The 24,124-nt window shown below is 47.9% G+C and overlaps 2 protein-coding genes and 1 non-coding gene across 6 annotated transcripts; all 3 read right to left on the bottom strand.

Annotated features, from left to right (window-relative positions):
- Nucleotides 1–387: 387 nt before the first annotated feature.
- On the bottom strand, nt 388–11,735 carry LOC114793587 (myosin phosphatase Rho-interacting protein-like). 3 transcript variants are annotated; one of them, XM_028985549.1, is made up of 12 exons: nt 6,581–6,615; nt 5,767–5,803; nt 5,420–5,632; nt 4,995–5,104; nt 4,744–4,929; nt 3,217–4,182; nt 2,930–3,044; nt 2,147–2,243; nt 1,903–2,062; nt 1,726–1,809; nt 1,416–1,561; nt 389–1,286 (listed from the first exon to the last, which is right to left on the bottom strand). In XM_028985549.1, exons 6-11 carry the CDS (start codon nt 3,229–3,231, stop codon nt 1,463–1,465), a joined length of 570 nt encoding a protein of 189 aa, XP_028841382.1. In that variant the 5' UTR covers nt 3,232–4,182; nt 4,744–4,929; nt 4,995–5,104; nt 5,420–5,632; nt 5,767–5,803; nt 6,581–6,615; the 3' UTR covers nt 389–1,286; nt 1,416–1,462. The 3 variants fall into 3 exon arrangements, with proteins under 3 accessions (XP_028841380.1, XP_028841381.1, XP_028841382.1); XM_028985547.1 differs by lacking the exons at nt 3,217–4,182; nt 4,744–4,929; nt 4,995–5,104; ... (1 more) ...; nt 5,767–5,803; nt 6,581–6,615 and adding exons at nt 11,220–11,424; nt 11,657–11,735 and having other exon boundaries at nt 388–1,286; XM_028985548.1 differs by lacking the exons at nt 3,217–4,182; nt 4,744–4,929; nt 4,995–5,104; ... (1 more) ...; nt 5,767–5,803; nt 6,581–6,615 and adding exons at nt 11,220–11,424; nt 11,657–11,735 and having other exon boundaries at nt 388–1,286; nt 1,416–1,482.
- Nucleotides 11,736–11,881: 146 nt separating this feature from the next.
- Nucleotides 11,882–18,559, bottom strand: LOC114793582 (splicing factor U2AF 65 kDa subunit-like). 2 transcript variants are annotated; one of them, XM_028985538.1, is made up of 12 exons: nt 18,542–18,556; nt 18,038–18,353; nt 15,736–15,862; nt 15,563–15,651; nt 14,885–15,036; nt 14,692–14,808; nt 14,487–14,625; nt 14,317–14,396; nt 13,126–13,248; nt 12,963–13,049; nt 12,631–12,873; nt 11,882–12,534 (listed from the first exon to the last, which is right to left on the bottom strand). In XM_028985538.1, the coding sequence occupies exons 2-12, from the start codon at nt 18,084–18,086 to the stop codon at nt 12,403–12,405; spliced, it is 1,338 nt and encodes a 445-aa protein (XP_028841371.1). In that variant the 5' UTR covers nt 18,087–18,353; nt 18,542–18,556; the 3' UTR covers nt 11,882–12,402. The 2 variants fall into 2 exon arrangements, with proteins under 2 accessions (XP_028841371.1, XP_028841370.1); XM_028985537.1 differs by having other exon boundaries at nt 14,487–14,808; nt 18,542–18,559.
- Nucleotides 18,560–21,673: 3,114 nt separating this feature from the next.
- On the bottom strand, nt 21,674–21,745 carry trnad-guc (transfer RNA aspartic acid (anticodon GUC)). The gene has a single exon. It is a non-coding gene; the product is annotated as a tRNA-Asp (tRNA).
- Between the last annotated feature and the right edge of the window lie 2,379 nt (nt 21,746–24,124).

Below are 24,124 nucleotides of genomic sequence, written 5' to 3'. Positions count from 1 at the left end.
CCTAGTCACCCGCTAGGCTACTACCGCCCTCTATACCACCTAGCTACCCACTAGGCTACTACCGCCCTCTATACCACCTAGTTACCCACTAGGCTACTACCCCCCTCTATACCACCTAGTCACCCGCTAGGCTACTACCGCCCTCTATACCACCTAGCTACCCACTAGGCTACTACCGCCCTCTATACCACCTAGCTACCCACTAGGCTAGTACCGCCCTCTATACCACCTAGTCACCCGCTAGGCTACTACCCCCCTCTATACCACCTAGTTACCCGCTAGGCTACTATCGCCCTCTTCATGTTTTCTTTGTATTAGGAACAAAAAAATAAAATAAATAAAAGTCCAGCAGATTGACTGTTGGTTTAAGGATTTGTACCACTGCTAATTATGGTCATGAGAACATGTCTCTTTATTAGTGTCATTTCCACCACTGTTAAATTAAAGTGGCACAGGATATGAAAAGCATTTAGTCTAGATGGAAACATGTCTATTATTTTGGTAGTAAGCGTTTCCAGAATGACGCACAGACAAAAAAAAAAATGTACACACATCTGGGGACACTTAAACATTTCAGTTGGCATTTAAACCATTTAAAGTGATTCTTTAGGCCGTTTCTTAAGAACCGCTATGGTTTAGTCGTGCCTTCTTCAGAATTACCTTCCCGAGTTCTCACCCACACAAATGTTGTGAAATTTCCATTCGGTTGAATTCATTAATCATTAGAAGATTATTAAAAGCTAGTTGTCTGGTGGAAAAAAAAAAAACCTATGATGTTGGACTTTCACTTGAGAAATGAGCTAATTAGATTTTGATGGTCAAAAGGTCAAGGTCACCCAACGGTTGATTACGGTATCGGGGCGTTTCCCCGAAACTGACAGGGTCGCGGACTAAAACTGGGCAAAAGCAAAAGCCTACAAATGCCTGTTGCCCATGGAAACGCAGTAAACAAGACACAAAATGGCCATCCCACGTGTTGTAATACAAGCAAGTACAAAACAAGATCCATTTTATATAATTTGCATAGAAACCATGAATCTTTTCAGTTTGTATAATAAGAGCATGTTTTCTACTTTTAAACGCCGCTTGTGCTTTGTGACTCGTATCGACGTTAAAATGCTATAAAATTTTGTCTGGTATGCCACGTGCATCACATTTCTTCAAACGCCCTCTGCAGCCTCGCCCAGGGCCCGGTACGCCAGCCTCAGGTGCTCGCGGAGCTCCGCCCTGCTGGAGCACAGCTGCGCTCGGACGTCCCTGTGTGCCTCACAAGCGGCTCGCTTGTCCTTCAGAGGGACGGGAGGAAAGAAGAAAAGCGGTTCAGGACGTAAATCAGCATTCAGCGCGCGCGCGCATGACTCAGCAGCAGCAGCAGCCGCAGCAGCAGCAGCAGCGCAGCCGCAGCCGCCACTCACCCTCTGGGCGGCCTGCAGCTCGTCCCTGAGGGAGCAGATTTCCTGCTTCAGGCGCTGCACCTCGGATCTGAACGGCGGGCAGATAACGGACGATCACCAGTCGGGGGAGAAACGCGGAAACTTGTAGTCACGGTGACATCTAGTGGCTGCAAAATTACCCATCAGTACACATTTTTATGTATAAAAAATAATTACACTCATGCATGGAATTCCTGAGTCAGGTGACACGATATACATCTTCATGACTTCTTACTGTCATATATATCTAATCGAAATGGGAATATGTATTAATTTCTGTCGGAATACTAACCTCCAACCCACACAGGCTCTTTTGTTGAGTGTTTGGCGGGGCGGATCGATGCAGGATCTCAACACCGACTCCACTACTCAGCTCCTAAGAACAAGGGGGAGGGGCTTGTCAGGAATACTGGAGGTGAATCTCGCATTACACACTTTCTGGCCCTCGGCGCGGCGTTTTTTTTGTTACCTGATGGCGGGCGCGAATCTCCCGATTCTCCCGCTGGCACTGCTGCAGGGCGCGTCGCTCTGCCTCCAGGGCCTGTGCCAGGTGGGCGCTCTCCAGGCACTTCAGAGAGTACTGCTGGGACAGAACGTCCATCTCGCGCCGCGACGCTGCCAGCTCCTCACTCGTACACACAAAAGTGGGGGGGCGGAATATTATTACGGCCAGGCACAGACTCGCCAGGCCGTAACGTGTTACAAAGACCTACCTGCACTGCTTCCTGCGGTCCTCCAGGTCCTCATCTCCCACGTGCTGCAGAAGCCTCTGCAGCTCCCTCTGGTGTTCTCTCTTCAGGGCTTCTAATGCTGAACAAATTTTCAAATTTTGAAAATCATTCAAATTTTAATTTCTAGCTGGTCTACCTCTATGTACCATCCGACCTCTACAACTCATACAAAATGCAGCAGCACAACTGATCTTCAACCTTCCCAAGTTCTCCACACCGCCCCTCTGCTACGTTCCCTCCACCGGCTCCCAGTAGCTGCACGCATCAGGTTCAAAATACTGATGCTGGCCAACAAAGCCAAACATGGAGTAGCACCATCCTACCTCACAGCCCTTATTACACCTCGCACTGCACCTCGTATACTCCGAGCCTCCAGTACTGCTCGCCTGGTCCCTCCATCTCTGAAGGTAAAAGGAAGACGCTCATCTAGACTCTTCTCCATCTTGGCCCCTCAGTGGTGGAATGAACTTCCAGCTCAGTCACTGAGCACCTTCACACGGCAGCTCAACACCTTCCTCTTTAGAGAAGATTTAGATGAACTTGTAACCTTTTTATCATCTGACGTCTGTATAGAATCTACAACAGAGTGAATAAAAAGATTGTATTCATAGTTGGGGGTCCTAGTGAACCGGAATTGATCTCTTCATCCATGGTAACATGGAAGCACGTTGTAAGTCGCTCTGGATACGGGCGTCTGCCAAATGCCTTAAATGTAAAACTAGAATCTTTAGCAACTAGAAGTGCGGTTGAAAAGGCACCACCGACCTGCTGCAGTAGCGGCCGTCTCCTCGGCCATCAGCCGGTCCTTCTCCTCCCGCAGGGATGCCATGGTCTTCTGATGCGTCGCCGCCATCATGAGGAGTCCTTGCTCACACTGGGCCTGAGGGGACGACAGCAGAGGTAAACACCACCGGGACCAGCCGCACGAGAAGAGGAAACTCAGAAAGGCGCTGATCCTGACTCATCCTTAACTCATCTTCACGTTCAAGGTCGCCGCATTTCTCTCATTGGAGCAGATAGAACAGAAGTAAGGAGTTGCGGTGAAGAGGCACCTTTAGATCCTCCATGTCTTTCCTATGCTGCTCCTGCAGAAGCCGCAAGTCGTCCCGAGCCGACGTGGACTCCGGGGTCCCGTTCTGTTCATCACCCTCCTCTCCACCCTCTTCTTCCTCCAGAGCTGCTCCGTCCCGCAGTTTTAACGGGCCGCGGTCCAGACGAGAGATCGTGTAGGACGAGAGAAGTTCTGTTGCCGCCGTAGAAACGGAAAACGCGGGGTCATCACGATCTTCATCGCAAGCCACGATCTGAGACAACGATCAGAGACAGCCGCGCGTTGCCACGCCCAAATCCCGCCACACCGGATCGTTCCGGAGCTGCTGGTACAGATGGAGAATGGTTCCTGTTCTACTGGAACCACCAGACAGATGTTCGTCCGAGGAGGACGAGGTGTTGGGAAGACTGAAGCGTTGGTGGGCCCCACGCAGCATTTTAACCTCCTGCAGCTTCGTTCTGGTCACCGTCCCCATGCTGTGGTGGCCACGCAGGTCATCTAAAGTCGCCCACACCTCCTCCTCCACCTGGAGCCGCCAGGCGAGCTGCTCCTCAACATCTACACCTTCTCCTCCACCAGAACACGTGACCTCCTCGCTTTCATTTGGTGAACGTTCCTCCTGTTGTTGATGGACCTCTGGAGCTATCTGAACTGGTTCCACATTTCACACAGGGAACGAGAGTCCTGGCTCGGCTTCACTCAGACCTCCACTGACCTGACTAACCAACTCCTGGTTCTGCCGGCGCAGGAAGTCCACCTCTTGCCGGAGTGTCATCCTGGCCTCCTCATCAGCTGAAGCCGGGTTCTCCTGCGCACGGCAGCCGGCCGAGGGAGACCTCAGCTGTTCCTGGATCAGCAGTCGCCTGGCTTCCACCTGCTCAAGCTGCTCTTTGGTGTGTCTAAGGCTGGATGCAGACAAACTCTGAGGCACTTGGTCCTTCTTCAGAGAAGCGTCACCAGCCTCCATCTGTAGAGAAGTTACGAGGTTTTCAACTGTAGAAAGACGGGCGTATTTAACCAATCACACACCTCCCAATTCCTGCTCCTCTCACGTACAATTTCTACAGACTTGGAATTGATTATACGATGAGACTGAAAGACGGTAAAAACCTGCACCACGGAAAACTGATAATTGGAACGTGTGTAGAATTTCAGGTGAACTGATCAGTTAGAATCTATTGAGGATGTAACGATGAACTCAATTTACAGGTTACAAGATTCGTGATACGACAGTTTTATTTCTCACATTTATTGAGCTGCAGACAAATCATGACTGAAAAGGATACTTGACTTATATAAAATGACCTTTTAATGCCAAACATGCATAACAATAAATGGAAAACAAAAACAAAATAAAAAGTTCATGGATGAACGTGGGCGAACGTTTTGGACCAAATAAAAACTTTTCAGATCGCTACATCCCTAATGCACAAAATAATAAATGATAAAAAGTAAATGACTGAGGAGCCCGGGGCCCGGGAGGAGCGGCACCCTCCGGTCCCCTCTCACGGCCGCCCTCTCCACCCACCGCCAGCGCTCCTGGATCTCGTCGGCCAGCGCCATCTGCTCCGGCTGTGGGGCGGTCACCTTCTCGTGCCCCCTCCGCCACGGCCTGGAGCGCGGATCCCGCTTCCTCTTCCTCGCGGGGCGCCACGTCCTCGCCAGCACGTCCTTGGAGGGGGAGCGGCGGGTCAGGTCGGGCCCCTCTGGAAGTCTGCAGATGAACGTGGTCAGACCAAATCGCGCCGAAAATTCAGAACCGGGTGTGCCGGGCCTTACCTGGCAACGCCTGGGGTCGTGGTGGTCGCCATGCTTTTGGTGAGGGCCTGGATCCAGTTCTGCCGAATTCCTGCGCTCATTGCTGCCAGGGTGTGAACCGACGCCTGGGTCTTCACATTCATACGGTCATATATCATGTGGGGGTTTATATCAAACATGATTTATTGCATAATCAACACTTTTACACTAAATGAATCAAAAAATGAACTGGACTTCATTTTGGATAATTATTAATCAAAATCCTAAATGAGAAACTCCATAAACCAACTGTTTTTATTTGACCGTTTCCAAGGTCAATTCTTTAACCTTATTTCATGGATTTAATATCAAGGTATCTTTTAAACAATGACATCAAATATGTATCTGGAATTGGATTATGAGATATTAGAACGTGACGGTTCTGTGTTTCAGAATGGAAAACCTACATGAATCTGAAAGCCGTAGTTCCTCTGGACGTGATGCTCAGCCACCTTCAGGCCGGTGGTCAGGTTGACCACGCCCTTCAAGTCCGAGCCCTTGAGTGTGACGGCGAGAGAGCAGATGCCACGCGGCTGAGGATCAGGACGTACTTCCTCCGCCGCAGCATCAGCGTAGTACTGCAGCTTGTGCGACGACAACACAAACCAGAACTTTCGCCACTAGAACGGGATTAGAACAGATCAGCGTGGACAGATTTACCGCAGCATGGATGTAAATGACAGAATCGCAGGGTTAAAGACGCCAGAACCAGCAGCCCCGTGATGACTGTTCCTGTTCTTAAGAAATGAAGAACCTGGTTTTGAGCCCTTCTTGAAGTTCAGATGATCCGGCTGTGAAGAAAAGAAAAGAAATAAACACACATGTAGGGTGGTAGAAGCCTGGTGCACAAGACACTCGAACCCTGAGCAGGACACTTAACCCTGAGTGTCTCCAGGGGGGGACTGTCCCTGTCACTACTGACTGTAAGATGCTCTGGATCCGGGCGTCTGGTAAATTATGTAAAACCAGTGAAAATTGCACTTATCGCAAATAAATAAAATTCCTAAAACTTTAATAAAAGCAGTTTATTTCGTGACAGATTTCACAGTAATTACTACGTTCTGACAGACGACTGGAAAAAGAAACACAGTCACCTCAGACGTCACAGGAACAAAAAAATCTACCAATTCTAGAGCACTCGTCATTCCCAGGAAAACAGCTGCTGATACACACACACGCACACACACACACACACACGCACACACACACAGGTGGAGCGAGAGCGTGACTCATTCATCCAGTGCCGGCTCTAGTCTGCATGATTAAAAAGGAGGATGCTGCAGGCCGGTTACGGGCATGGCCGGTCTGCCATCGTGCCTGAGGTATTGCTTCTCGCCATGCAGACACCTGCACTGAAAGACAAATCTGACACACACAAACACACACACACTCCAGCCTCCCCCACATACATTCATACATACATGATGAAATTGGCGGATTAAAGATGCTAATGGCAAACTTTCTCCTGTTAAACCCTGACAAGACAGAAGCGCTTGTACTTGGGCCTCAAGCAGCCAGACATAAACTGGCTGACTACACAATAACCCTGGATAGCCTTTCTATCTCACCGAGTATTGAAGTGAAGGATCTAGGTGTCATCATTGATGCAGGTCTCTCATTCAGTTCGCACGTAGATAATGTCACTAGAATAGCATTCTTTCTCCTTAGAAATATTGCGAAAATAAGAAATATCATTTCAATGCATGATGCAGAAAAGTTGGTCCATGCATTTATTACATCAAGGTTAGATTACTGCAATGTATTATTGTCTGGATGCTCTAGTAGGTGCATGAGTAAACTCCAGCTAGTACAGAATGCAGCAGCCAGAGTTCTAACTAGAACTAGGAAATTTGACCACATCACCCCGGTCTTACAATCACTGCACTGGTTACCCATCAAATTTAGGATTGACTACAAAATCCTACTTTTAACCTATAAAGCTCTAAATGGTCTCGCCCCACAGTACCTGAGTGAACTTTTGGTTCTTTACGAACCGCCACGCCCCCTTCGATCAATGGGTGCGGGGTCACTACTGGTACCAAAGGTGCAGAAGGTCACAGCTGGGAGCAGATCCTTCTCCTATAGAGCTCCGCAGTTGTGGAACAGCTTGCCTGTCAGTGTCCGGGACTCAGACACAGTCTCAGTGTTTAAATCCAATCTCAAAACCTATCTGTTTTCTATGTTTTTTTTGTTAAAATCCTAGACCCTCATTTCACTTCACTTTGACGCAGTGTCAATTATAAAGTGCAGTTTATCACAGAGTCCCCCTGTTAGACACAGACAAAGTTAAATTCACCCTAGTTAGGCTGTCCTAGTTAGGGTAGCGGGCCACTGTAGCACCAATATACCACTATAACCTCATATTTCAGTATCGGTCGTACAGTCCAACCGTCTACCGCTGCTTCTGTTTGTTTTTCTCAGAGACACGGAATCAAGCACCCAGACTACTGGCAGACCCCAGTGAAGAGACCAGCAAATAAATCCATGCCTTTTGTCTGACGGCAACGTGTGACGTGTCAGCCGTCAGGACCGCCCACCCTCTTTGTCTTCCCCAAATGGGAGGCACCGGGGGCGTGACATCAGAAACAACAGGTTCTGATTGGCCAGTGACAACTTCCTGTAGGCCAGGGGTATAAAGGTCTGCTCACATGTGGAAAAAGGGAGCTCTGAGCTTCTTGCTCAGGGGGGTTTCCATCGGAAGCCGGAAGGCTTCTGAGTCTTTCTCTCCCCCTCTCTTTCTCTTCTCCCTCTTTACTCTTTCTTCTCATTTTTTTTTCTCTGTAACCTTGGTACCTTTTTACATTCAATATTCACATGTAACTACAATAATTATTTACCGGTGTTAATAAATTAGAAACTGTTCATTTTTAACCTCTCTTGTGCCATGCCTCTAACATCAAATTGGAGTGGTTGAATACAGTGTTTTGTGTGGAGGGAGAAAGAGTTTTTCTACACTCTGTTCTCTCTCACACCACATGGACTTTTTTACAATATCATCCCCAACCCTGCACTGACACCATTTGCTGGCTCACTCTACCCTGGAAGGGGGTCCCTCTCTCTATCACTCCTTCCCAACGTTTCTTCCGACCTTTTTTTTTCTCTCTCCTAGAGTTTTTTTGTGTGGAGTTTTTCCTTGTGTGCAGAAGGGTCAAGTGTGTTGGGTGTCAACTGTAGGGCCTGTCAAAGCCCATTGAGACATACTGTATGTGATTTTGGGCTATATAAGAAATAAATGTTGTTGTTGTTGTTGTTGTTGTCTTCAGAATTGACTGAAATAGGTATGTTGGAGAGCCACCCAGTTTGGTTTGTGATTATTTCTGGGTTTATTCATATTTCTGATAGCTATTTAAACAGAAAAAAGGTCCTGGAGGAATATTGTCTTGTTTCACCAAGCACATTGAAGATTGTTAAAAAACCCGAACTGTATATTAAACTGAAAATTAAAGTTAAAAGATGCATTTTAATGCACATTGTGTTCTAAAATAAGGTTATGCTAGAAATAATCATTTGAGGTGGAATTTGGCTATTGATTGATAAATTAAGAGCATTAAGAGCAGATGTCGCACAGAGTATGATGTCTCATTGTTGTCTACATGTTTTTTGTTAAATGCTGCTGTTTTCTGTCTGAGTCCCCAGTTTGTCACTTTGTGTTGGTTATGTTAAACATTGTTTAAACGTTCCGTGTAGCACCAGGTTCCGGAGAAACGTTGTTCTGTTTCACTATGTACCGTCTAACACGCAGCTGAAATCTCCACAGCCCAGGGCTTCACTTCAACATAGAGAGAGAGAGAGAGAGAGAGAGAGAGAGAGAGAGAGAGAGGGAGAGAGAGGGTTTTTTCTGCCTGCACGTTCATGCGACACCCAGGTCCTCATTCCTGCCTGCATGTCAGATGAAAGGAAAAAATGTGCCGTAATATCCGCTCTCAAGCAAAAAAACGAGCACTCAGGAATTTGGCTCCTAGAGACCAAACACAGAGATAAAGAGAAGTTTCGGTAAATAGTAATCACCCCTCAACCACCAGCATCCTCCTCACGTTCCTCACAGGATCACCTCAAATCTGGCCTGGTTACAGGACATGAGGATGGAGACACCATAGGAGATGACGATGCCTCATAACCTGCATGTTGGTGTTGGTAGTGGGCGTGGTCACATTCGCTGGAATTAAAGCGCCTGATAACCTGCATGTTGGTGTAGGTAGTGGGCGTGGTCACGTTCGCTGGAATTAAAGCGCCTGATAACCTGCATGTTGGTGTTGGTAGTGGGCGTGGTCACGTTGACTGGAATTAAAGCGCCTGATAACCTGCATGTTGGTTGTGGGCGTGGTCACGTTCTCTGGAATTAAAGAGCCTGATAACCTGCATTTTACAGCTGTGGTTTGGGTGACCAAGCAGGGTGGATTTTTAAGGATGGCCAGTGCTACCCTTGGCCCCTGTGGACACGCCCAGGTGTAGCACAGTGCAGGGGCGTGTCCACAGGGGCCAAGGGTAGCACTGGCCATCCTTAAAATCCACCCTGCTTGGTTCATCCTGTGTCCCTCACCTGATCTCCTCTGTGCCGAGGAGGCCAAGCCGTCCCTTTGGTCGGTTCCGGCCTGAGGACTGCTGACCTCAGAGTCCAAAGAACTGACAGAACCTTGGAGAGGTGAGGCGGAGTGGGCGTGGCTCATTGCCGCATCAGGAGATGCATGGAGGCGAGGAGTCACTCTGCGCTGCAATGAGTTGGACGGTGCCTCCTCTTCTCCTACAACGGAGAAGAAGGGATTCTGGTAAACATCAGCAACTCACCGCTGTCCAGAGCAGGGATGAGAGACACCCCCCCTGGGTACCCCGTTCCAGGATTAACTCCGTCATGACCTTCTTTTACGTAGCAAAGGCTTTAAAGCAGGACTATATTTTACCAGAATTGCCGGATAATCTGCTTAACTGCCCTGCTGTGCTGGAAACATTTGGCAAATTTAGGTTAAAGTCGCTTCCGGTTCAAGGTGGGAACGATGATGGTGGAGAACATTTCAGGGTTCGTTTGGAGAGTTCAGCAGCTGATCCTGTTTTGTTCCATCGAGGAACCTTCAGCAGCTACCGTCCCCACCTGGACTCGCGTCCATCTCGACGCCGGTTCCTTCGTCCTCCCCTGGGCTGGAGTCCAGCGCGGCCTGCGAAACGCCAGACTGTTACCGCCGCTGTTCTGACCATCCACGGCGGGCACGGAGAAGAACCACCCACCGTATCCCTCTTCCTGCTCACGCCCTTCGGTCGGTAAACAGCGAGCTGCTCACTCCATCTTCTGAGGCAACATCTCGGCGTGAACAACGCGCCACATCCACCGGCAGGAAGAACAGGTTCGGGAACGCTCGCGTTGGCTCCGGGGAGTTCCTCACCGGTCGACGAGGTCCTTGCTGTCTCCCCGCACGAACAGCTCCTGGCCGGGCGTGGCCATCGCCAGGGAGTTCTTCTGCCCTGTCCGCGACTTGGCGTCGGCGACCTCGGTGCACGCGTTGATGATGATGGCGCCTTGTGGAAGCGTGCTCGGCTGGGAAGGGGACAAAGTTTGGGACATAGTTGGGGGTCCTACTGAACCAGAACTGATCACTTCATCCATGGTGACATGGAAGCACGTTGCTCTGGATACGGGCGTCTGCCAAGTGCTGTAAACGTAAATGTGAGATCACAATCAGGACCAGGGATGCTGGGAAGCAGATTCAAGCAATCACGTCACACCGAGACACAGCAAAAAAGCGGACGTCGCGCTCACAGAATCGTCCAGGGCGAAGCGCAGGCGTCCGTTTTCATACAGGACGAAGAAGCGCCGCTGCCATTTCTGCAGACAGACAGACAGACGAGTCACGCCGCAAGAAGAGGACGAACTGGAGCAGGTCCACCGAGGTTATCAGGCCCTTACCCTGGTTCGCTGAAGCGGATTTACAAAGTCGGTCCCCTCTGGAGCGAGACACAGCCACCCACCGTAGACGGCCTTCGCCTGGTGACATTGACACGAATGCACAGCATCTTCAGGATCATGAGGACATTCCACAAACTCTTCACATCAGGAGCAGAACATGCATTTTATCCAAAACTAGTCTTCAAACAACACTAAATTAGAACAGACGTAGAAAGTTAGCAGAGTGTGGGAGTCTGGCAGAGTCACATTCCCATCATCTCTTCACCAGCTCCAAGCTGTAACCACCACGTGGAGAGGAACATCTCGCTTACCTGCTCCAGACCTTCACCGGGCTCCAGGTGCAGCTCCCGAGGCCTGAAGCAGCCCTGACATTTACTCTTATTAAACACGTTCGGCCGAAACGTGCAGCGCGGGTCCATGTCGCCGCGCTCCGGAGCGGCGCGCCTCCTGCCGGAGAGACGCGGCACTGCAGCTGCTACTGCGCAGGCGCGAACATGCATACGCGGCGATCCAAACCTTGTTAAAATACGTCAGATTTTCTACATAAAAACGTGACTCGTTCAGATACAACAGTGCCCGTGGTCATCTTCACAGGAGCCCTGGGGCTTCTGCCTTGGCCGTTTAGTCTCATATGAATAATCATAATTATAATTATACACGCAGTACCAGTCAGACATGGAAGAAACTCCACACAACTTACAAGAAATTCAGTAAAACGCAAATACTTTATATGAAATGATCTACAAACCAGATCATATTTTCCAGTTCTTCAAACTGACAGGATCAAAGACGAATTTCACATTCCTTTCGGTTTCAGTCTCTCGTCACCAAATATACCAAATAAATGACAACACGTTGTAGTTTAATCTGGAAAACTCACCTGTTCATGTAAATGCTGCAGGTGACAAGCCAGGTGTCACCCAGACGGAAAATGACACATACAGCGTAGCCAGCCAATAAATCACCAAATAAACGCAAGTAAATACATATATTATACTGTCCAGCGGACAAATATCTATAACTCAGAGCAACTACAGAAAGGAGCTTGCATAATCCGAAATAAAATATCTACTTACAAATTAACATGCAAATACAATCCTTTTTTCTATTAATTCATTATAAAAAAAACATCATCTTTAAAAGATTTTGTTCCTCGATTAGGAGCAATTCTGCATTTGTAAAATGTAAATCAAATCAAAAGTACTAATTCAAATAAATCCATTAAAACGTGTCCTTTGACGTAACGAAGCCTACGCTTTTATTAATAACTGACGACATACTACACATTAGGCTCAATTCTAAACATCACTTTTTGGTTTGTGCTGATATACATTTTTTCTGCATGCTCTAATGGAGTTATATTTAATATTCACAGCTATAAATAATCAATAAATAATGAACTTTTTTTTTTTTCTGTTTCGTCGTAGACACGGTAAAAAGAAGGTCTTTTGAGGCACATATGAAGGTCCAGGTCTCCTCTGCAGCCGTTCCCGGTCAGAACTCGTGTCGGTGGTACATGTCCGGGTCGTAGTACTTGGTGACCACCACTCTGTTGGCGAACTTGCGCCCGGTGAGGCCCTGCATGGCCTTCTGACACTCCGCGGTGGAAACGTACTCCACGAAGATCTGAGAGGGGGAGAGAAGCGGAACATACGGGATCAGTGTCTTCCCACATCGGCGCGAGAGCGAGAGCAGGGGGCGGGGCTCCGGCGCGGCTCGGACCTTTCCACAGCCTGGCACCTCCACGCCGTTGACGGGGCGCGGTATCTCGATGGAGCGCACGCTGCCGTACTTGCGGCACTCCTCCCGGACGTCCTCCAGGATCTCCTCGTAGTCGTCGTCGTCCACCAGCTCCTCCGGGACCACCATGTTGAGCAGGCAGAGCACCTCGGTGGGGATCCCCGAGTTCTGCAGCCTCTGCAGGCCGGGGACCTGCAGCGTCACCGGAGTCTCGATGATGGACGTCTGGACGGAAGACGGAGGCTGTTTTCGTGTGGAGGGTGGGAAGACGTTTTATCTGAGGACGAGACATCTCGCGAGGGATCGGTACTCACCGGGTTGACAGATTTAGCCCCCACACTCGCCCTCTGGACAATCAGCTTCTTGTCGCCCAGCTGCATGCCATTGAGTCCAGCCGCCGCCTGTGGACGGAATTGTGTCACGTCACTGGCGACGCGGGGACAGGGACACTTGGCATCGATCCCTGTGGAAGCGTACCTGGTCTGTGACGTTAGTGTCCATGTATTCGCAGAAAGCGTAACCTTTGGACAGCGACGTGGCACTGTCCTTGACAAGGTTGAAAGCTTTGAGGGGCCCGAATGATGTCAAGAGGTCCTTCACCTGGACAAGAAACCGGGACACAACCGTGAGGAGCGGAGACGCGCGAACGGACGGAAAGAAGCCCGTTTCCCCTCAGCAGAACGCATTCGGAGCATGATTTAGAACATGCAAACGTAGAAAAAAAATGATAAAATAGTTCAAATGGACGATTCGCCAACGCAATGTTTCCATCATCTTAAACTGAAGCAATTTGAGCATCGTGAGCTTTACATGGAATAAAAACGGATTTAGTGTTAAGGTCTGTAAAGCAGTAATTTCCATTCAATCTGGTGACGTGCCCGTTTCATACGTGTCCTCGGTCAAGCTACTCGACCAGCCACTGCCACATACACCTCGAACACGTCCAGTGGGAAAGTAGCTCAACTGAATTTTCATTTTTTAAAATCACCGTTTGACAGCCCTGCCCATTCCCTTTATGATCGGAAGCGTCCGTGGGACCTTGTGACAACAAAAAAAAAAAAAAAGAGAGAGAGATAGAGAGAGAGAGAGGGGTGGGGGGGTGGAAGAGCGCAGCGAGGAGGAGGAGGAGGAGGAAGCTGCTGGCCAGATGTGTCTCCGTGTGAGGAACGGAATGTCTTACTTGCCTTGTGTTACATGTTGGCATGGCAGCAGTAGGTCAGTACTACTGAACAAATAATGAGCGGAGACTTAACGATCTTACAGGCCCCTAGCTGGGGACAAAGTGGGGGAACAAAAATGAAAGAGCCGTGAGTTTCAGTGCAGCTGCAGAGACGGCAAGAAAAAAAAAAAAAAAAAAAATTCACGTTCACGTCCATAACCTTAGATTTGGGTTTAAAATTTAACGTACTGTGTGTGCAAATCAAACGTGATACACTGCAATGAAAAGACATTTCCTCTCATCCCTTACAGGAATCTCAAAGTGGACCGAAATGTCCAAAAAAACAGGCCGCATGCTTTTCATCTACGTGGAGCTCTATTTTAAGCGTGCACCGGCAGGGAAAAAACGACAACAAATGCGTTTTCTTCCGCTTTTCAAATGCAGGAATGCACAATAAAGGCGCCGTTGAGATGAAAAGCAGGACGTGGGCGGAATTCTACAGGCCGCACCTGATCGTCGCTGAGATAGTTGGGAAGTCCTCCGATGAACAGCTTGTGAGCGGAATCTGGAACCACCGTGGACACCACGCCTGGGGACAGCCAACACGTCCACGTGAAGAACGTTCATTACAGTATTTGCCTTCAGAAGAACCCCAGCGCTGGGCGTTTACGCTCCGTACCTGGAACGTGAAAAGCAGGCTGCTCAGAAATCCCGGGCAGAGGACGGTAGTCGTGCGGCCGTCTGATCTTCAGGGACTGGCCTTGAAAAACGATCCCGTCGAATGCCATCGCCTGCGTGGTTTCGTCCACGGAGCGGAACTGCGAAAGAACAGGTTTCATCTCGGCGCGGCGACCTCCCCGCACGACCTCCCTGCGGTGCCTTACCTCGAGAAACGCGAAGTTCTTGTCTTGGTTGATCTGGACCGCGAGCACGGGGTTACTGGGGGCCTGAGACAGGCCGGCGAAGCGCATGTGAGTGTTGAAGAACTCCGCCATCGACTCCTACGAGCACCGGAGACGCATTTCATCATTCATACGCAGTCACTGAAAATGTACCAGAACAGAAATGTAAACGCACCTCTGTTACGCCGAAAGGAATGTTGCCGACGTACAGGCGCCTGGCCTGTCTCGTCATCTGGTTGCCCGCAACGGGCACTTGCGCCGGTGGCACAGCCGCCCCGCCCGCGGCCGACACGGCCAGAGCCGCAATGGTGGGGATCTGCCCGGCGGCTGGAGGGTAAAGTATGTTTTAGTCCGGCGAGTAGCTGGGGCAGTTGGAAGCTGGATGGTAGTAGCCTGGCGGGTAACACACTCGCCTATGAACCAGGAGACCCAGGTTCAAACCCCACTTACTACCATCGTGTCCCTGAGCAGGACACTTAACCCTGAGTGTCTCCAGGGGGGGACTGTCCCTGTAACTACTGGGTGCTAGTAGCCTAGTGGTTAAGACGCTCTCCTATGAACCAGAAGATCCAGGTTCAAAGCCCACTTACTACCATCGTGTCCCTGAGCAGGACACTTAACCCCGAGCGTCTCCAGGGGGGGACTGTCCCTGTGACTACTGACTGTACGGGTGGTAGTAGCCTAGCGGGTAACACACTCGCCTATGAACCAGAAGACCCAGGTTCAAACCCCACTTACTACTATTGTGTCCCTGAGCAGGACACTTAACCCTGAGTTAAGGATAAGGGCGTCTGGTAAATGTCGTAAATGTAAATGCTGTAAATTTTGCCGGGAGCACCGGACCAGGTCTCACCTTGCATCGCTTTGTACTGCAGTGGAGTGATGTGCTGAAACCCGGGCGGAGCCACGTCCCAGTACTGGTGCGTCCTTTTCTTTTTCGCCCTTCGTGGGAAACAGGTGAGGTCGTACCGTGCGAACACTGCTCACCGCGGTGAAACCAGACACACAAAACGGCGCCGTTCTTACTTGTGCTTCTTCTGGTCTCGCGAGCCGCTCCTGCGGTCCCGGCCGCGGCTGGCCTGCTCTCGGCTGCGGCGCTTCTCGCTCCGACCGGCCGAGCCGCTGGTTCTCCTGTGGCACTCTCGCTCCCTTTCTGACGGGAAGACAGTATGAAACGTCATCACGCGTACACTGCACCGCATCACGGCACCCACTGTCTTTCCCCCGCGCGGAGCCATTCTTTAGAGAAGATTTAGATGAACTTGTAACCTCCTTCTTGTCTGACTTCTGTATAGAAACTAGAACAGAGTGAATAAAAAGATTGTATTCATAGTTGGGGGTCCTAGTGAACCAGAACTGATCACTTCATCCATGGTGACATGGAAGCACGTTGTAAGTCGCTCTGGATACGGCCGTCTGGTAAATGCCTTAAATGTAAATGTAATTCACGGTTTGACATGTGGCTTTCACCGGCGGGGTCTTCGGGTCGGGTGCAATTCTTAAAAAGGTTTTCGGAATGTGTTTATTATTCTCGTCTAAAAACTGCTTTTTCAGACTTTGCAGCAATGCAGTTCGGAGTACAAAGACATATTTAAGTCATAGGCCCACATTTTGACACATGACTTGCGTCGGACTGACTTACGCATCATTTTGAAAAGGGAAAAAAAAAAAAAAAAAAAAAAAGGCAGCGGGCAAATTGTTTTTTATTTCTTTATCATTAATTATTATTATAGTAGGTTTTTCGCCATTTAATGCGTGTCGTAGCATGCACGTCGGAAAGCTATACATCAAAAATGTGTACTCTACGTATTGTGTGAGGTGTGCTATTTCCTTTGTAAGCAATCTGAGCAGGCGTGGCCGAGCTTACTGCATCTTTTCCACCAATACCTGCATTCCAAACACTGTGGTTTAGGGGCTTAACTCTAGAAATAGACATAAAATTCTGCTTTATTTTTAGTCTTTATTAGGCCCTTTAACCAAATGTAAAAAAAATTATTTGCAAGCCTGTTTTTTGTTTGAATCATATAACAAACATCACCATGTTCCGTGTTGAGTCCAATTCCTACCTTCCACTTCGTCATCTGTCTCTACAAGACCCTCTATGTCACTTAAATTGCAATCAAGCAAGTGACTTCCTTATACCCATCTATAAATTAGATATTGCATAGAATGAGGTGAAGTTTATGAATTCTGAGTCTAATTATTTGTTGTAATTATCACATTTCAATCTGTAAATTGTGTAATTGATTAACCAAAACACTGTATTGTAGACGATGGAAGTCCGATGCACATAACATCAAGAAAAAACCCATGAACTCCCTTTATACCAGCTCTATGTTAGAACTGGCAGAAGGTATTACACCTCACACTGCACCTCGTATACTCCGAGCCTCCAGTACTGCTCGCCTGGTCCCTCCATCTCTGAAGGTAAAAGGAAAACATTCATCTAGACTCTTCTCTGTCTTGGCCCCTCGGTGGTGGAATGAATTCCCCTCGAGGTCAGAACAGCTCAGTCACTGAGCACCTTCACACGGCAGCTCAACACCTTCCTCTTTAAAGAATATTTAGATTAAATTGTAATTTTCTTGTTGTCGAACTTTGTGTACAGAATCTACAACAGAGTGAATTAAATAGATGTATTCATAGTTGGGGTCCTAGTGAACCGGAATTGATCTCTTCATCGATGCCAAATGCCATAAATGTAAAAGACAAGCATCAGGTAGTATTCACATGGTTTTTATGCAAAGTTTATATCTCATGGTAACGCATGGAGTCCCAGAAATGCACGTGTGACATGCATGCCACCCCAAAATGATCACAGGCCCACCCTGGCCACCCCACTGTTCAGGAGAAACACCAGCATCCATTCCCAGCAGCCAGTCAGGGGGAGAAGCTCTGGACCTACATCCTGAAGGGACGCACCCAACAACCACCTGCTCTCAGACCACCGCCTTTATTCTTATGCATATTGTTTCGTCACTGAGGTCTTTAAATGGACTTGATCTGACCACTGCATGCACATTCTGAATCGCTTGCGTATTACTAATGGCTATGAAGTATTGCATTACATAGAACATAAAAACATTCCTGAAATTAGCTGCTGTCAGACAGTAACTAGCAGATCAGCGACTGGGACGTTACGTCAACGTTGCTTTTACGTTGGGGATGGTTTAAAAAAAAACGTCACTTGGGGGAATATGTTTATTGGACACAGCGGTGCCTGGCGACATTGTAGCTTTGATGCTAACCGTTAGCCGCTGCGGCTGATGACGGAGTGACGCGGCGCGTTTAAAAGACGGTGGGTGTGTGGGGGCGGGGAAGAAGTCACCTTGTCGGTTTTCGCTGAGTTGTTTCTCAAACTCCTCGAAATCCGACATTTGCGCGGTGGTGCTGATGATGATGATGAGGAGGAGGAAGGTCTGACGGGCGACGTCAGAGATCCAGTCACGTTTCTCCAGCTGGACGTAGTAGTGCTGCTGGTGGTGGTGGTGTCGGCTTGGTTCGAGTCCGGTATCGGGCGTCCAGTACCCGGCGTGGTTATTTCGGCTGCTACTTGCTGCGCGGCGGCGTCAGACCGGCGTCAGCGTCCGAGCCGCGGCGGAAACATGCGGTTGCCAGATTCGTGCAGAAAATTAAGCAAAGACCTAAATAAGCAAATAGAACACACGACCTCACGCAGCACATCGTATATAGGTACAACAAATATATTTAAAACCAGACGTAGTAATTCTTTCTTCGGTCTCCTACACGAAAGCTACAAAAAGCTAACGGCAAACGACGTTGATGTAGCGGACCTGGCCACCCAACGCAGACCGCGGCTCCTCCCCCTCACCTCTCCGGTCAGGTGAGCGCGTAGAGAAATCCCGTCCCCTGGCAGGCCGAGCAGACAGGTCGACGGGTCATCTTTCAGCAGGACAACGACCCTAAGCACACAGCCAAGATATCAAACTGGTGGCTTCAGGACATCTCTGTGATTGTCCGTGAAGTGAAACACAGAAGCACAGCACACGGTGATACAACGAAATGTGTCCCCTGCATTTAACCATCACCATGTGGGATCAGTGGGCAGCCATGACAGGCGTCCGGGGAGCAGTGTGTGGGGATGGTACCTTGATCAACCGGACCTCAGAGGCACCTTGGTGGTTTGAGAAGGATCTGCTCTCTCAGCTGTGACCTTCTGTACTTTTGGTACCAGTAGTGACCCCGCACCCGTTGATTGAAGGTGGCGTGGCAGGTCGTAAAGAACTAAAAGTTCACTCAGGTACTGCAGCGTGAGACCATTTAGAGCTTTATAGGTCAAAAGTAGGATTTTGTAGTCAATCCTAAATTTGATGGGTAACCAGTGCAGTGATTGTAAGACTGGGGTGATGTGGTCAAATTTCCTGGTTCTAGTTAGAACTCTGGCTGCAGCATTCTGTACTAGCTGGAGTTTACTCATGCACCTACTAGAGCTTGACCTTGATGTAATAAACGCATGGACCAACTTTTCTGCATCATGCATTGAGATGATGTTTCTTATTTTTGCTATATTTCTAAGGTGAAAGAATGCTATCCTAGTTACATTATTTACATGTGAATCAAATGAGAGACCTGCATCAATGATGACACCTAGATCCTTTACTTCAATACTTGGTGAAATAGAAAGGCTATCCAGGCTTATGATGTAGTCAGCCAGTTTATGTCTGGCTGCTTGAGTCCCAAGTACGAGAGCTTCCGTCTTATCAGGGTTTAACAGAAGAAAGTTGGTGAGCATCCACTGTCTAATGTCCTTCAAACAATTCTCTATTCTGTTCAGCTGCTGCTTCTGGTCTGAGATACAGCTGTGTGTCGTCAGCGTAGCAATGTTTGCGGATGACGTCACCTAAAGGTAACATGTATAAGGAAAACGGACCCAGGACAGAACCTTGTGGAACACCAAACTCTACTTTACTATGTGAAGACAAATCACCACTGATGTCCACAAACTGATACTGATCAGTCCGATATGAGGGCTGATCCCTTAATCCCATCAACATTCTCTAACCTGTCAAGGAGAATAGCGTGATCGATAGTGTCAAACGCTGCACTCAGGTAGAGCAGGACAAGCAGCGAGATGCGTCCCTGATCAGAGGCCAACAGCAGGTCATTAACCACTTTTACCAGCGTTGTCTCAGTGCTATGATGAGGTCTAAATCCTGATTAATATACTTTGTGGATATTGTTACTGTCTAGGTATGCGCTCACACCCACCGTGTGCTGATTTTTTATATAAACGGAAGGTTGGATATCGGTCTATAATTTGAAAGCTGACTTAGATCAAGATTCGGCTTTTTAATCAGGGGTCTAATGACTGCTACCTTTAACGAACTTGGTACGTGGCCGGTGCTAAGCGACGAGTTAACAATTTTGAGGATAGAATTTATAATATCGGGTTCTACTTGTTTAAGGAAACTTGTAGGAAGTGAATCCAATACGCAAGTACATTGATTTGATGACAATATTAGTTTAATTAATTCATGTTCTTTAAGAAGGTCGAAGCGTTCTAATTGGTGGTCAGATATTTGAAGATTATTTTCCATATTAATATCGACGGAGCTGTTTGTTATGTTTTTAATCTTATCTCCATTCGTAACTATTTTAGTATTAAAGAAATTCATAAAATCGTCGCTACTATGATGATATTGAGCGGTAGTATCTGTTTCTTGTCTATTAAAGAGGAGAGATACGTTGATTGAGGACACATTTCACTGTGTGCACTGGGTGCTGTGACAATCACTTCACTTTACTTCACTTTACTTTATATTTTAACCGAAGGTCTGTACGAGATCGAGCGTGTGACCACCGTCATGAGTAGGTCCTGTTATATGTTGGTTAACTCCAACTGAGTCTAGTAAAGACAGGAATGCTGTTCTTAGTGAGTCTTATTTATCACAGTGGTTGTTAAAGTCGACGACAATTAGGGCTTCATCCACAGATACAACAAGGTCGAAAACAAAGTCTGTAAATTCACTAAGAAACTCGGAGTAAGGTCCAGGGGGTCTATAAATAATAATTAGTGGAATGAACTAATCCCCGCTGTAGTAGCTACTTATTCGAATTGACAGTTCCACCTTAAACGCTGCTCAGCAAGCTGCAGTTCCACCTTAAACGCTGCTCAGCAGGCTGCAGTACCCGCATCGCGCCGGTAGGAGGTGTAGTTCAGCAAGGCTTAAAACCAAAAAGTAAAGAACGTATTATACGCTGATGATGCCCTCTTTTCACTGTAAAATTGACCTTTTGAACTGTGCTCATGTGCACATTTCATAATTTATGAGGAATATGGACATTTCCATGTAAAATAAATTTGCTGCCTGCTGAGAAGTATTTAAGGAGGAACAGATGGAGCTGTGAACAATGAGCTAACTTCAACGTCCTTGTGTACTCTAAATTCTATCACACCCATATGTGCAGGGCGTGAGTGTGAGGTCCTCGGTGTGCCTGCATGCTGCTGCTGGGCTGAAGTCTCATGCCTGTCTAAAGGGAAGGAGGCGGCTTGCTTTCAAATAAAGCATTTCATTCATAATCTTGTCAATCCAAGCTCGTTACGTCACAATAAATTTTGGGGGGTTGTGTGAAATTGACTGCCCCTGGACAAGCAAAGCAAACTTGATCCATGAACAGCTTTGGTCAAAAGTTTGACCAACCCCACTAATAAAAACCCACTAAAATGCTACAAGGGGTTTGCATCCATTTCCTAGTTTTCTCCACACAGGTCAAGTCGTGGCCAACAGGACGGTGGTTATGAGCACAGATGCTGACTCCGGGCTTTTCTTTGTGATTGAATACAGCCTGGTGGACGGGGAGGGCAAGTTCGGAATCACTCCCTCCACCGTGAGTCACTGCAATATTATTTGGCATAATTTGTAGAATATCCTATAACTTCATTTGCGACATTCCGTGCCTGACAATAAAACAATATAAAGGAGAAGCGAAGTAAAAGTGTGACCTCCCCGTCGGGGAATCGAACCCCGGTCTCCCGCGTGACAGGCGGGGATACTCACCACTATACTAACGAGGAGTCGCCTGCAGGCCGGAGCCGGTGTTGCGCCATATTCCGTCCCCGTCCGATCCTGCGACCCCAGGGCCGCCGTTTTGGTGTCGTTGTCGCGTTTTAGACGCTTTTCTCCGCGTCGTTTCTGCTCCGTGTTACGTTTTTTGTATAAATATGTTGTCCGAAAGTAACGCGTCACAGCTGGCGGATTTAACGCGTTAAAATCATATACATTCGTGGAAAACTGAGACCACGATTCTATATATGTGTAAATTGAGAAGCGCAAAGGCTGACGTTTGGTGGGAAAATGAAAACAAGAGCGTTACGTTAAAAACTGGTGTCTGATCAAATCATCCTGGGGTCACAAGATATGACGGGGACAGAATATGGTGTAGCACCTAAACCAAGAAATACAGTCACATGCTTCCCAGCGTCGGGGTCGCGTAAGTAAAACTTTTTTTTTTTAAATTGTATTTATACTTTGTATTCAATGTTACTGTTACTGTTTTTGTATTTAATGTTACTTGTATGGGTCAGAGAGTAACGTAATTTCAATTCTCTGCATGTCCTGTACATGTGGCAGAATTGACAATAAAGCTGACTTGACTTGACTAGTTTTACCGTGTTTTACTATTGCCTTCTCAAATGTGCACATTATTAATGCTTTGCGTGGTTTTTATGTTCAATGTTCGATTTCCCAGGCATTGGTGGCTCAGATGTAGAATTCCCGTTATCAACCGGTCCTTTCGGAAATGTTAGGATTTGTTAGAAAACGGTTAGGACTAATTTAGCCGGCTGATGGCGAACGGCTGGCGGCCACGACCGCAGCGATGAAGGGGGTGTCTCGTTCATCACTTACCCACTAAAATGTCTGTGCATTACTCGTGATTTGTTTTAATTACACTTTAAACAAAACCAACTACAATAGAAAAAAAACAAATGAAAAAGAAGTCTGCATTGGCCGGGAATTCTTAAGGTAGTTCTTAAGAAAGCACAGCAGCGTCTTTACTTCCTCCGCAAACTTAGAAGAGCAAGAGCACCAGCCCCCATCATGCACACATTCTACCGAGGAACCATCGAGAGCATCCTGTCCAGCTGCATCACTGTGTGGTTTGGAGCCTGCAATGCGTCCTGCCAAAAAACTCTCCAACGCATAGTCAGAGCAGCTGAGAGAATCATCGGTGTCCCTCTCCCCTCCCTCCAAGACATCTACAGTACACGCCTCACCAAGAAAGCCCTCGGCATAGCAGCTGATCCCACCCACCCAATGCAAACCTTCTTCAGCCTGCTGCCATCAGGGAGGAGACTGCGGAGTCTCCAGGCCAGGACCAGCAGACTGAAGGACAGCTTCACCCATCAGGCGGTCAGGAAACTCAACTCCCTCCCGGCTCTGCCCCCACTCCCCTCACTCCCCTCTTCTGCTCCACAAACTTTCTGAACTCTAAATCACACAAACTGACCATGCACCAGTCACTCTGTGCAGCTCTGGTCTGCCATCTACCTCACTTTCACTTCGTCACTTTAAACTAAAAACTCTGTTGCACTATTGGTTTTTGCACTCTCCTGATGTTGCACTCTCCACCATGTGCCCTTATTTGTATATGGTGTTTTTAAAATTGTATATTGTGCCTTTCTTTTTAAATTGTATTTATACTCTGTATTCGTTACTGTTACTGTTTTTGTATTTAATGTTACTTTTATGGGTCAGAGAGTAACGTAATTTCAATTCTCTGCATGTCCTGTACATGTGGCAGAATTGACAATAAAGTTGACTTGACTTGACTTGACTTGAATCGAACCCGGGGGTCCTTACGCTTAACTCCCCTTAACTTTCCCCATTCATTTGCAATGGTAGTTCTTAACAGTGCGGATGTAATATATTTATGGCCACTGCGAGCATTGGCGCTGTTTCGACTTCGCTCCTGCATGCAGTATGAAGAATTGACCTTTGTCAGGACTAACAGTCCATTTTGGAGGCATCAGCTCTGCTCTGATCGAGTGGAAAGGATGGAAAGCTCTGCACGGTATATTAAGCACCTGGCTAAGAAGAAGAACACAAGTGAGGGGAGGCTCCAGGAGACTCTGGACCTGTGGCAGCATCTTACTGCAGGAGGTGAGACGGTGAAGGTTACGGTGACTGCCCTGCCACCAGCGGAACTTAATCCTCCCACCAGGAGTCCCCCAGTGCCAGAATCATCTCTGTCAAGAGACGATGTAGAAAGGATGGCGAAGGGCAGTGTGGAGAAGCAGCAGGCACTACGACAGCAACAACATAAAAAAAGTCCACAAGGAATTGTATTGCATGTGGCCATCCAAAATCCCGCTTCCTTTGTGATGGAACCACCATTCTTTTTTTTTTTTTATCAGTCAGCGGAAGTTAAATGCTTCTGCTGCTGTCAAAAGGGG

Source organism: Denticeps clupeoides, chromosome 7 (assembly GCF_900700375.1).
Source record: "Denticeps clupeoides chromosome 7, fDenClu1.1, whole genome shotgun sequence".
Lineage (NCBI taxonomy): Eukaryota > Metazoa > Chordata > Actinopteri > Clupeiformes > Denticipitidae > Denticeps > Denticeps clupeoides.
This window is presented reverse-complemented; position numbering and strand designations above follow the sequence as displayed.